This window comes from Somniosus microcephalus, chromosome 3 (assembly GCF_052327205.1).
Source record: "Somniosus microcephalus isolate GS21.2 chromosome 3, FLI_Smic_1.0, whole genome shotgun sequence".
NCBI lineage: Eukaryota > Metazoa > Chordata > Chondrichthyes > Squaliformes > Somniosidae > Somniosus > Somniosus microcephalus.
Window position 1 is genome coordinate 25686312 of NC_140989.1, and position 13988 is coordinate 25700299.

General features: G+C 48.6%; 1 protein-coding gene across 2 annotated transcripts in view; it reads right to left on the reverse strand.

Annotated features, from left to right (window-relative positions):
• Nucleotides 1-817: 817 nt before the first annotated feature.
• The window catches only part of wdr27 (WD repeat domain 27), a 608079-nt gene continuing 594908 nt past the window's right edge, over nt 818-13988 (reverse strand). For both annotated transcript variants that reach the window (XM_085979531.1, XM_085979524.1), the window contains exon 25: nt 818-2438. In XM_085979531.1, coding sequence (XP_085835657.1) covers nt 2391-2438 — 48 coding nt within the window. In that variant the 3' untranslated portion in view covers nt 818-2390. The remainder of the gene's footprint in view (nt 2439-13988) is intronic.

Below are 13988 nucleotides of genomic sequence, written 5' to 3' on the forward strand. Positions count from 1 at the left end.
AAATGGCTGCTGTACCGGTGATTCGCACATGGCCGGGGAGGTCCAAGATGGCGGCCCGCATGGCCCACACGCGGCGCTGCTGGGGTTCGGGGTGGCTTTGGCCCTGCAGACGCTAGCGTAGTGTCCCTTCTTCCCGCAGCCTGAGCAGATCGCGTTTTTCGCCAGGCAGCGCGCTCTGGGGTGTTTTGCCTGGCCACAGAAGTAGCATTTCTGGCCTTGGGGCACTGCTGTCTGGCCTTGGGACACTGCTGCGGTAGTTGGGCCGTTGTTGGGGTGTGGCTGGGGTGGCACGGCGCTATGAGGCGGTCCTACCGTGTCCCAGGCTGTCATTCCCCGCGGCGTCCACGGTGCAGAGGAGTAGGCATCCATGCCCTGGTAGGCTGCATCCAACGATAGTGCGAGTTCAGAGGCCTTGTTGAGGTCGAGGTTACTCTGCTCCAACAGTCGCTGTCGGGTGTAATTGGATCTGTGGCCCGCTACAAAAGCGTCCCGGATAAGTTCCTCTGTGTACACGGCGGCCTTTACATCCTTAGAACCACAGGCCCGGCCAAGCACAGATAGTGCCTGAAGGTATTCCACGGTCGATTCCCCAGGTTGTTGTTTATGACTCCCCAGGAGGTGCCTGGCGTACACTTCGTTCACTTGGCGCGTGTACTGGTCCTTGAGAAGCTTGATAGCGTCCGCGTACGAGGTCGCGTCTTGGATGACCGAGTACACTCGGTGGTTCACTTTGGAGGTCAGGACATCCAGTTTGTCCTCGTCCGATTTGATTGCTTCGGAGGCGGTCAGGAATTTTTCGAAACACTTAAGCCAGTGAGTAAACTTGGTGGATGAGTCCGCCTCCCGATGATCTAAGTCCAGGCATGCTGGTGTGAGGATCTTCTCCATTATAAAAATGTTGTTAATAAAATTGATGCGTTATCAATTACTCATAAAAGACTGAGAGTTAGAAGAGTAACTAAAGGCTTTTATTAACAACAGAATGGAGGTCTGCCTCGCGTGGTCGACCGGTCCATGATACTAAGGGCTGGGGAGCAGTCACCTTTATACTAGGACCTGTGGGAGGAGTCAGCCGAGGCATGTCCAGGCATGTACACAGTGGAATACAAACAGGACAAACAGGAATACAAACAGTGGTTTACCACAGTTACAAGATGCAGTCTCAGTGAGGATGGCATTGCATACCACGAAAGTATAGGTCAAGTGGCATGTGAAGGACTGGAAAACAAACTGTTCATGGGCCAGACCATTCTTTTCTGCCGATTTATAGCGGATGAATGTCCAAGTGGACCTGCGGAGAAGGCTCATGGAAATTCACCCCTTATAATCTTACCTTGGGGGTCAAAAGCACACTTGTGAACAGCTCAGGAAGCTGCGCTCATGTATCATCTGAAAATCTCTATAAGGTTCCAATCTTACTGTCCACTCCTATGGGTCTTTTGTTCTCTGCATATAGCCTTCAGTTGGCATTTCCTTGCTTGTGTAGAGTGAATGAGGAACATGTGCAGTCCAATCATCAAGAGCATTCAGTAATGTCAATTGGAATACAAGGGCACGCTTTTCATTCAAGTTCCTTTTTGAATGAAGAATGGGCAGATGTCTGGTTTACATCATCATTAATAACCTGCTGACAAAATCATATTCTCGGGAACTGTGCGATTCAGACCTGCACAGTCTAAGATTTTATTCGCAGGCAGTTAATTACAGAGAACATTTGCCCATCTTTGTTGAATGAATGTGTGATGACAAAAGGATATATTTTACTCTGTCTGTAAAGATAAGGAAAATTATTTTACTGAACTGCCCCTGGTTTATAACAACCATTTAGTAAAAGAATTCGTAAATATACTCAATGTGCTTTATCTCCAATTAAAAGTCTTCAGTGGGTTAACACAGTGCTTCCAAAACAGTGAGCTATATGGATCAGTAAGCACAGCCTGAAGAACTGCCCAGTGGGTTTAACACTGTTTCCTTTTCAAAATGATAAAGTCACAGATAAGCCATTCATTTTCAGACACTAGAACATAAACAATTCTGACATGTGCTCGCTACTTTGATAGTCTGACGCAGGCTGAAGCTCATGACACAGACGCAGAAAGCTTTTCCTCTTCTTCGCTGAATCGTTGAACAACATCCAGTCTTCTCTGAGTCCCTTAGCAATCTGTTTACCGCAAGCCATTTATCCCAGAGACATTGAGAACACAAAGTATCTGTCATTTCCTTCACTCCTCTGAACTCTCCTGCTAACTGCATCCCAATTTGTGACATTTATCGTTTGGCTCCCTGTCGTGGAAAGCCTATCCAGTTCTCGGTTTATAGTCTGACTTATCTATGCTGTGTCCAAGTTACGATTCCACTATTCATCACTGTGCCTTCAGGGTCTTCCGCTGCTATGGTACGAACAGTTGGAGCTTGCCGTCCAAGGTGGCCGTGGTGAGCTGCAGCATGAAAAACAAAATGCAAGTGGCACGTTATAAACCTAAGCAGTCCCTGATACTCCTGCAACATTGGTGTCCCTTCTTGTCACCAACTGAAGTCTTGAAATTATCCTGTGCAAACACTGACGTGTTCTAATGGAGGTGTAAACCCGTTTATTTTGAATCTGTTAAAAGTTGTGTACAAAATATTCATATGCTAATATTGACCCAATGTAATTTTGAGGCCTAAATGTCACTCATTTCAAATGTTTTTTCAACAAAATAGAAGAGTTAGTGGACGATTGGTATAAAAAGACGTATTTATTTCTATAGCGCCTTTCATGACCTCAGGACGTCCCAAAGCGCTTTACAGCCAATGAAGTACTTTTAAGTGGAGTCACTGTTGTAAAGTAGGACTGTACACTGGGATTTTTGGCTCATGCCGTCAGGTGTTGCACAGTATGAGTTAGAGGGTGCTGGCTCAGGATTCCCTGATAGCACAGTGGGTTAGGAGAGCTGAACTACACAGACCAAGAAGATCCCAGGTCAATGCCTAGCTGGGGAGGTAGTAAGACTGCTGCGATCAGATAGGGTTCCCGGTCACTACCCAAAGACCCCCTGCTGGAAGGCATGTGTGTGGCTGTTGGGCGCACACAGTAATGGGCCTGGCTGCGATGTCCTCATAGTCAAACAGCCTCACGGTCTAGCCTCACACATGAATGGTCATTTGGACACATGGCCAGTGCCCTAGCAAAGAGACGGTGCCTTGGGGAGAAAATTGGTTGAAAAAGGAGGAAGGAAGGGAAAAAAAGATTTGTTTGGAGATTTGAAAGAGCCTTTAGCTATCATGGTCTAACTCTCTGGCTCTCCTTCCCTAAACTTCTTCATCTTCCTACCCCTCTCCCACCTTCAAAAGCCTCCTCAGCAGTACTTTGCTCAACTCTTCTAACTCTTACGGTTGTTTAGAAAACATTCCCACCTATGTGAAGCACCTTGGGACATTTATAACATTAAAGGCACCATACTATGTTGGCTAAATCCATGTGTCAATATGGTATATATTTAGCAAATCTAATCTGGACACACTCAATACCTTGATCTTCATTACAGACACTAATTGAGTCCTTTATAACCAAAATGTTCAAATAAATACAGCAGGGGCTGAATTTTCTTTTACTGAAGCTGATTGAAGAGTTAAGACCCAAAGGGAGGGCAATCACCAAAAAGGAGAGAACACAGAGGAAATCGGGAAGCAGCGATTAGGTGATGCAAAAATGTTTGTTTAGAAGAGCATTTGTTCCAGGGGCTCATAACTGCTACAAAATATTTCGCTAAACGTGGAGCATGGAAATAAATAGCTATATTAAAAGGATGTCCATTGTAAAAATAGTCACGTTTTTGCAGCGGAGGCGAGTTTCATGGAGTGCAGTTTTTGGGCATTCACAGCAATGATCTTTGCTCTGATTTCTGTGCCTCTGATTGTTTTTGATTCATTCCCGGGATGTGGGAGTCACTGGCAAGGCCGGCATTTATTGCCCATCCCTAGTTGTTCTGAGAAGGTGGTGGTGGGCTGCCGCCTTGAATCGCTGCAGTCATGCTTTGTAGCAGTTTGATACAACTGAGTGGCTTGCTAGGCCACTTCAGACCATGTTGACTCTTAACATAGAAACATAGACGATAGGAGCAGGAGTAGGCCATTCGGCCCCTCGAGCCTGCTTCGCCATTCAATGAGATCATGGCTGATCATCCAAATTCAGTACCCTGTCCCTGCTTTCTCCCCATATCCCTTGATCCCTTTTGTGGTGTATGTAACCGTTCCACCTTTAAGAGGACTATTTTAAGAGTTGCACTACTTTATCTTGGCTGCTGTATACTGTAATACCGGTGGTGACCACACCGGTATATAAGTGCTGTGTAATGATTTATTGGGCAGTTCCGCCCTGACCTTCGACTAGTAAAGACCTGTTAAATTTACTCTTGTGGTCTGTGTAGTAATTCTCACTATAACACACAGACTTAACAGTGGCGACGAGTACGATCTTACCCTGCGGCAGAGATACATCCAAGGCAGTTTAACGGGCGTCGAGAGGAGGCATCCGCCCTCATCATTCTGCTGAGAGACGACTCGGGTCTGCAGAGCAAAGGAAGAACTCTGACACGAAGCCTTCCATCAGCAACAGGCAGTGATCATCCCTTCTATCACGGTGGTGGGTAAGCCGATCAGCGACGAGCAGCAAGTCGGCCACGTTGGCTGTGAAGTAGGGGAGGGAAAAACGGAGGATATAAGGGCGGAGAACTCGACCACGGCCGGGGAAAAGAGCCAGACAGAAGTCGGGGCCAGAGGCGCTGAGACTGGGGCAGTGTAAGGCACGGGAGCCGCGGTGAATGCAAATGCAGCCGGTGCGAAAGACTGGGCTGCAAGCGGGCTGGGAGACGCAACAGCGTCGAGAGAGAGCTCGACCGCGACCGGTGAAAAAGGCCGGGCAGCTACCGAGGCCGCGAGGCGCAGCGATCGGGTCAGCGTAAGGCGCGGGAGAAAATAAAAAAAAACGCGGGGAACTCAGCCGCAGCCGGGGGAAAGGACCGGACTGCAAGAGGGGCTGGGAGGCACGATTTGAAAACCGCTGGGGAGGGCGAATGCAGCAATACGGCAATCGCCATTACAGCCAGCGGGGGAGAAAGGCAAACGCGGGAAGCCGCCATTTTCGTAGGCGGGGGAAGAAGACAAGCGCGGGAAACTGCCATTTTGAAAAAAAAAGAAAAATTTCTTTTTGTTTCTCAAGAAGATTGCGAGGATGCCTAAGCGTGGTAACATCAACGATTTCGATCCCGATGTTGAAGATTGGGCCACGTATGTAGAACGCATAGAGATATATTGTAAGGCAAATAAAATATCAGATGAAGATAAAGCAGTAACTTTACTAAACTCAATGGGTGCAAAGACATACGGGCTATTGAAGTATCTTCTATCACCAGCTAAACCGGCGGATCAGACTTTCGCTAAAATTGTTGCTGTTCTGAAAAATCATTTGAACCCCACACCGCTGATGTTAGCGGAACGATTTAAATTCTATGCGAGAACGCAACTGAAAGAGGAAAGCAACGCAGAGTATTTAATTGAACTGCGTAAGCTAGCGAAATACTGTCAGTTTGGGGAAAGACTGACAGAGGCACTGAGAGACAAATTCGTGTGTGGATTGTCGAAAGAAGGAACACAAAAGCGGCTGCTTGAAGAGAATGATCTTACACTTGATACGGCTGTCACTATTGCAGCATCGCACGAAGCCGCAGCGAGAGGCACTTCGGAAATGCAGCTGAAGGCAGCGGTACTCAGCGTAGAACAAATGGCTTTGGGTACAATGAAATGTTATCGTTGTGGAAAGACAACACACGATCAGAACCAATGCCGGTTTAAAAACCAGGAATGTAGAAAATGTGGCAAGCTTGGTCACATAGCTAAAGTATGCCGGTCAGGAAAGAAGACCAGCAACAAAAAGTCACCGCAGGAAAAGTGCAGAAAGGTACATAAGGTGGCTGAGAAGAGTTCGGATGAACAGAATTCGGATTCAGGCTCCAACAGCAAGGAACTGGGTAGTCTGAGAATTCACAATGTGAGTAAGGAAGCTGACCGACAAACTATCTGGGTCACACTTCAGATAGCAGGAGTCCAAGTGAAGATGGAATTGGACACCGGATCGGCGTTGACGGTCATGAATAAGCAAGATTACAAAAGGTTATTCACACATATTCCCCTACGGGATACGGAGATAGTATTGCAGACATACACGGGGCAAAAAGTATACCCCATCGGAAAGATAAAAGTCAAGGTGGTACACAAGGGCAAAGAACACCAAGGAATGGACATATATGTACTACCTGAGGGAGGTCCACCACTTCTGGGACGGGAGTGGATCAGGAAAATAAATATGGACTGGCACTCCCTAAAAGCAATAACAGTAGATTCCGGAAAAAAAGATGTCAAACCTGAACGATTGTCCAGAATATTGGATGAGGCTAAAGAGGTGTTCCAACAGGGACTGGGAACACTGGGAGGAATTAAGGCAAAAATCAAGATTGCAGAACATGCAAACCCAAAATTTTTCAAAGCCAGACCGGTACCTTATGCGATACGACCTGCTGTGGAAGCTGAGCTGGAAGGGCTTGAACATTCAGGAGTACTGTCTAAGGTGGACTGGAGTGAGTGGGCCAAGCCCATTGTTCCCGTCATGAAGCGTTCATCGAGTAACAAGCCAGGGGAACCGGGGAAGGTCCGCATCTGTGGAGACTTCAAGATCACAGTTAATCCGGTGCTTCACACGGTGCAATATCCGCTTCCGCGGATTGAGGATATCTTTGCTTCATTGTCTGGCGGGAAACACTTCACCAAGATAGACCTGGCGCAAGCGTACTTACAGATGGAAGTTGAGGAAGAGTCGCGCCAGTATCTCACAATCAACACGCACAGAGGCTTGTATCGATATAATAGACTGGTTTTTGGAGTGGCTTCGGCTCCAGCAATTTGGCAGAGGGCCATGGAGCAGGTATTACAGGGAATTCCAAGCACTCAATGTTACTTGGACGATATCCTGATTACAGGAGATGACGATGAGGAACACCTTGCAAATTTGAAACTGGTGCTCACCAGGTTGAAGGAATATGGCCTTCGAGTTAATCGCCAGAAATGTGAGTTCTTTCAGAAATGGATCTCGTACTGTGGTCATGTCATTGACCAGGAGGGGCTGCACAAGTCACCTGACAAGATCGAAGCTGTTGTGAAGGCTCCCGCTCCGGAAAATGTATCCCAGTTGAGGTCGTTCCTAGGGTTGATTAACTATTACCATAAGTTTCTGCCAAATCTATCCACGGTGCTGCACCCGCTGAATGCTCTTTTGCAGAAAGAAGTACCATGGAAGTGGAGCGAGGACTGTAAGAAGGCCTTTCGCAAAAGCAAGGCATTGATCACCTCAGAGGAAGTGTTGGCTCACTTCAACCCAACGCTACCTATTCGTTTAGCTTGTGATGCTTCTCCTTATGGTATTGGAGCAGTACTCTCACACAAGTTGCCAAATGGCTCGGAAAGGCCAGTCGCATTTGCATCCAGATCATTGACCTCCGCTGAGCGCAACTATGCTCAGATAGATAGGGAGGCTCTCAGCCTGGTGTGGGGAGTAAAGAAGTTTAATCATTACCTGCAGGGCCAGAAGTTTACACTGCTGACAGACCACCAGCCGTTGGTATCCATATTCAACCCTAAAAAGGGCGTTTCCATTATGACAGCGCAAAGGCTACAGAGGTGGTCCCTTTTCCTAGGGGCACACCAATATGACATAGAATACAAAGGATCAAAACAGCATGGGAATGCTGACGGTTTATCGCGCCTACCGTTGCCAATGGTAGAAGAGGTGCCTACAGTGGACCCAGTGGAGATGTTCCACTCAACCATAGTGGAATGTCTACCAGTAACAAATTCTACCATCGAAAAGGAAACGAGAAATGACCCGACTCTCTCACGAGTCTACGATTTAACGGTGAAGGGATGGCCAGCACATGGCGAACCACTGTTGCCAGCATTCTCGCAAAGAAGAGAGCAGCTGTCAGTGTGCCGAGGAACTTTGATGTGTGGATCCAGAGTGGTGATTCCACCCAAACTCCAGCATAAAGTGCTAAAGGAGCTTCACGAGGGGCATCTGGGTGGAGTAAAAATGAAGAACCTAGCCAGAGCGTTTGTGTGGTGGCCAGGTATCGATGGAGACATCGAAGAAATGACCAAGAGCTGTCTAGGATGCCAGAAGGTCCAAAACGCCCCACCACAAGCCCCTCTACATCCATGGGAGTGGCCCTCATCTCCATGGCAAAGGGTACATATCGACTTTGCTGGTCCATTTATGGACTCAATGTTCTTAATCGCGGTGGATGCACACTCCAAGTGGCCAGAGGTAATAAAGATGTCCTCCACCACCACGGAAAAACCCATCACAGTATTAAGGACCATATTTGCCAGGAATGGGCTGCCGGAACAGATCTGTTCTGATAATGGACCGCAATTTGTGTCTGAAGAATTCAGGAAGTTCTTAAAAAACAATGGGGTTAAGCACTACACGTCCGCCCCATACCATCCCGCCACCAATGGATTAGCTGAAAGGTTTGTCCAGACCTTCAAGAAGGCCATAAAGGCCATGGGTAATGAAGACATAAATCTACAACATAAGGTAGATAACTTCTTGTTGGCGTACAGGAATGCAACACATGCGGTTACAAACCAAACTCCCGCCATGATGTTTTTCAATAGAAGACTAAGATGCCGGCTGGATTTGATCAAGCCAAACATCAGAAGGGACGTAGAGAACCGGCAATTTCAAGGCATGAATGAAAGGCCAACTAGAACCTTCCAGATAGGTCAAGTTTTGGCCCGGGACTACCGTACCGAGAAATGGCAGCCTGGAACTATTTGCACACGACTAGGACCGCTGATGTATACCGTGGACATTGGTGAAAGCATAATAAGGCGCCATGTTGACCAGATCATAGAGTCATCCAAAAAGGGACAACCTACTCCACAACTCTATACGCCTAATGATGAAGCAGAGATACCCATAGTATCTACCTCCGATCCGGTGATACTGGAATCAGATGAACCCGACACTGGCATTCAAGCCGAATCGACCTTGCCAAAAGAACCTACTACACCACCGAAAACTACTACACCACCGAGGCGTTATCCGGACCGAGTCAGGAAGCCTTCAGAGAGACTGAATCTGTGAACTGTGGTACATGAAGTTGTGTATATATGTTATTATTTTATGTTAATGGGGAATATATACTGTTAAGCTAAAAAGGGAGGATTGTGGTGTATGTAACCGTTCCACCTTTAAGAGGACTATTTTAAGAGTTGCACTACTTTATCTTGGCTGCTGTATACTGTAATACCGGTGGTGACCACACCGGTATATAAGTGCTGTGTAATGATTTATTGGGCAGCTCCGCCCTGACCTTTGACTAGTAAAGACCTGTTAAATTTACTCTTGTGGTCTGTGTAGTAATTCTCACTATAACACACAGACTTAACACCTTTAGCCTTAAGAAATATATCCAACTCCTTCTTGAATATATTTAATGAACTGGCCTCCACTGCCTTCCGTGGTAGAGAATTCCACAGGTTCACCACTCTCTGGGTGAAGAAATTCCTCCTCATCTCAGTCCTAAATGGCTTACCCCTTATCCTTAGACTATGACCCCTAGTTCTGGACTCCCCGGCCATCGGGAACATCCTTCCTGCATCTAGTCTGTCCAGGCCTGACAGAATTTTATAGGTTTCGATGAAATCCCCTCTCAATCTTCTAAACTCCAGTGAGTACAAGCCCAATCGACCCAATCTCTCCTCGTACGTCATTCCTGCCATCCCAGGTATTAGCCTGGTGAATCTTCGCTGCACTCCTTCCATGGCAAGAACGTCCTTCCTCAGATAAGGCGACCAAAACTGCACACAATACTCAAGGTGCGGTCTCACCAAGGCCCTGTACAACTGCAGCAAGACATCCTTGTTCCTGTACTCGAACCCTCTTGCTACGAAGGCCAACATACCATTTGCCTTCTTAACCGCCTGCTGCACCTGCATGCTTACCTTCAGCGACTGGTGCACAAGAACACCCAGATCTCTTTGCACTTCCCCTTCTCCCAATCTATTGCCATTCAAATAATAATCTGCCTTCCTGTTTTTGCCACCAAAGTGGATAACCTCACATTTACCCACATTATAGTGCATTTGCCATGTTTCTGCCCAATCACCCAACATGTCCAAATCGTACTGGAGTTTCACAACATCCTCCTCACAGCATACCCTCCCACCCAGCTTTGTGTCGTCTGCAAATTTGGAGATACTACATCCAATTCCCTCGTCCAAATCATCATTAATATATATTGTGAACAGCTGGGGTCCTAGGACCTGATTGGCAGAGCGTTTGTGAAAAGTGGAGCCAGCAGCCTGATGGTGCAAATTACAATTCCTTCAACAGAGCTGTACTACAATAACCTGAAGACCAACGTAATGTATGATGTTCAGAGGAACACTTTTAAACAGAAAGGCTTGCTTACCTACCACCAAGGCCAGTGCTTCTCTGACCTATGCTTCAGAGGGCCATAGACAGGTTAGTGGAATTGGTAGGCAGGTAGCAGAGGCAGTTTCATGTGAAGCCATGTGAGATAATGCATTTTGGAAGGTAAGATGAGGAAAGGGAATCACTCAATGTTTGTGGAATCTTGCTCTGCACAGAATGGCTGCCATGTTTCTCTACTTTACAACAGTGATTACTTTTCAACAGTAATTCAGTGGCTGTGAAGTACGTGAGATGTGAAAGGCGCTACATAAAATGCAAGCTCTTTCTGTTCTTACCATTCAATGTATCAAAGGGATGAGTTTTGATGGGCCCAAATGACCCTTTCTTATCCCTTAAAGGCGACCGCTTCCTGCCTTTTTTTGTCGGCGACATTTTTGCACCATGCATTCTGAGAGAGAGAGACTTCTGGAGAGATTCAACGCTGTGTGAAGGAGTTCTGGGTACTGAGCAGAACTTTGCAGGTTCATTTTGATTTGCCCTTGCTTTTATTGATTTAGAAGAGACTATGGGGGCTGCCCTCTGATCTCTTTCCCTGGGCCTCTCCATTGTTCTTTCCAGCAGATTTGATTTACAGGTCTCTCCAGGCCGAGATTCAAGACTGCAATGAGCAGGGTGTGGATGGAGAGCAAGATCGACCCTCCCCTTTAAGAACTGGCCGGCGTGTTCCATTGCTGACTGACATCACATGAGTTTCGCCAGCACTCTGAGGTAGCGCCTCACTCCTCGGCGTTAGCGCCTTAATAGAGGTGTGTAGCGCCTGATTTAGCGCTCCAATCACCTTCAGGGGCGATAGAAGCCAAGTTTGCAGTCGGAGGCGATAATTAGCACCAGGCGCTAAACTTTGCACCCGGCCGATAATTGTGCCCCAAACGGGGCAATGCCGAATTTCTCCCCCTATGACTTCTGTTGCAGAATGACTACTTAACAACAGCAACTGCACAATCTAACTCATTCGTGCTTGGGGTGCTTTTGAAAGATGTGCCTGCATAAAAGTAAAATACTTTGCAACTGCAGGTGAATGAAATATATACGATTCAATAATGCTTAAACAAAATTACTAACAGCAAAATGGTTGATCAACAGACTTGAATTGCTAAGCGCTAATTCACAACTCATAGCCAATTCCTTTGTATGGTGAATTCAAAGGGCTCTTTGCAGGGTTAAAGACATAATTTACCACAGGAAGCACATTACTTTGGCTCAAAACAAGCCGAGTTTTTTGTTTCTTGGCTCAAACAGTGCAATAAGATATATTTATTTTTTAAAAATGTAACTACTGGGATAGAAAAAGAATCCTGCGAAAATTTACAAAAAGATTACACGGAATTAGGACTGACCTACTTGCCTCCCCCCATCTGCTTAAATTGACAGTTACTGATGAAAAATTCTTACTTTTAAAATTCTCTGAACATTTAAAGTCGCTCACGGCTGCCAAACTGAGTTCCAGTCCCAAACTGACCGAAGCTGAACCATTCCTCGTATTTTCACAAAGGCCCAAAAAATTGGCACGTTGAACCAGTCTGGATCCCTCTGCGCATGTATGAAGCCGTTGTCTGCCCTGCCGCTGCTGTGCTAGTATACACAAAGAAAAACTTGTGCGTGTAACACCATCACAAGATAAATGCAGGTCAGGAAGGCCATTTAATCCACCTTCGACCATCCATCCGAAAAGCCCCTTAGTCTCACATCGACTGCGCCTTAAATGATTCCAGGATTTTCAGCTCAACTCCACCCTGGATCAAATCCATATGTTGATCACTCTTTAGGGTAAACATTCCGGCTGGCAGAATGTCAGTGGGTGAGTGAAGTCCAGAATTTGGGGTATAAATGAAGTTGAACTGTCTCAGCTCTATCCAAATCCGCAGACCTGGTTCCTTGCTGTCCCGTGAGGCTTCTCCTTAGTGGTACTGCATTGTAGTGTGACTTCTACCTCGAAGCAAGTGGGAGGTGTAAGTGTGCCAGCTGGTTGCAGGATTTCAGTGGGAGCAGCTTAGGAATTGTGTGGTCCTATACAGCCTTGCCTTAGGTTAGGAGATGTTCCTGCAATGGTCTTTGTCGTGTCCAGACCTGTGGTGGCTGGTCCTGCCTTATCTACTGTCATTTGCATGGGTAGGTTGGATGATGCTATGGAACGGCCTTCAGAGTTGGCTGCCTCATCCATGCCCACTGTAACCGTGCCTCTGATACTGGGAACTGCCTCAGGATTGATCACCATGGAGGCAGATCTATGGCCATCATTGAGATATTCCAGCAGGTTGAAAGTGGATAAGATTGGGAGAGGAAGAGGCCTGTGATTGGGGCTGGGAGGAGAGACCCGCGATTGGGACTGGGAGGAGAGGCCCGCAATTGGGGCTGGGAGGAGAGACCCACGATTGGGGCTGGGAGGAGAGACCTGCGATTGGGGCTGGAAGGAGAGGCCCACGATTGGGGCTGGGAGGAGAGACCCGCGATTGGGACCGGGAGGGAGGCCCACGATTGGGGCTGGGAGGAGAGGCCCACGATTGGGGCTGGGAGGAGAGGCCTGTGATTGGGACTGGGAGGAGAGGCCTGTGATTGGGACTGGGAGGAGAGACCCGCGATTGGAGTTGGGAGGAGAGGCCCGCGATTGGGGCTGGGAGGAGAGACCCGCGATTGGGGCTGGGAGGAGAGGCCCGTGATTGGGGCTGGGAGGAGAGGCCCACGATTGGGGCTGGGAGGAGAGGCCCACGATTGGGGCTGGGAGGAGAGAGCCGCGATTGGGGCTGGGAGGAGAGGGCCGCGATTGGGGCTGGGAGGAGAGGCCCGCGATTGGGGCTGAGAGGAGAGGCCCGCGATTGGGGCTGGGAGGAGAGACCCGCGATTGGGGCTGGGAGGAGAGACCCGTGATTGGGGCTGGGAGGAGAGACCCGCGATTGGGGCTGGGAGGAGAGACCCGCGATTGGGGCTGGGAGGAGAGGCCCGCGATTGGGGCTGGGAGGGACGCCCACGATTGGTGCTGGGAGGAGAGACCCACGATTAGGGCTGGGAGGAGAGACCCACGATTGGGGCTGGGAGGAGAGGCCCGCGATTGGGGCTGGGAGGAGAGACCCGCGATTGGGGCTGGGAGGAGAGACCCGCGATTGGGGCTGGGAGGAGAGGCCCACGATTGGGGCTGGGAGGGAGGCCCACGATTGGTGCTGGGAGGAGAGGCCCGCGATTGGGGCTGGGAGGAGAGGCCCACGATTGGGGCTGGGAGGAGAGACCCGCGATTGGGACCGGGAGGGAGGCCCACGATTGGGGCTGGGAGGAGAGACCCGCAATTGGGACCGGGAGGGAGGCCCACAATTGGGGCTGGGAGGAGAGGCCCACGATTGGGGCTGGGAGGAGAGACCCGCGATTGGGGCTGGGAGGAGAGGCCCACGATTGGGGCTGGGAGGAGAGGCCCGTGATTGGGGCTGGGAGGAGAGACCCACGATTGGGGCTGGGAGGAGAGGCCCGC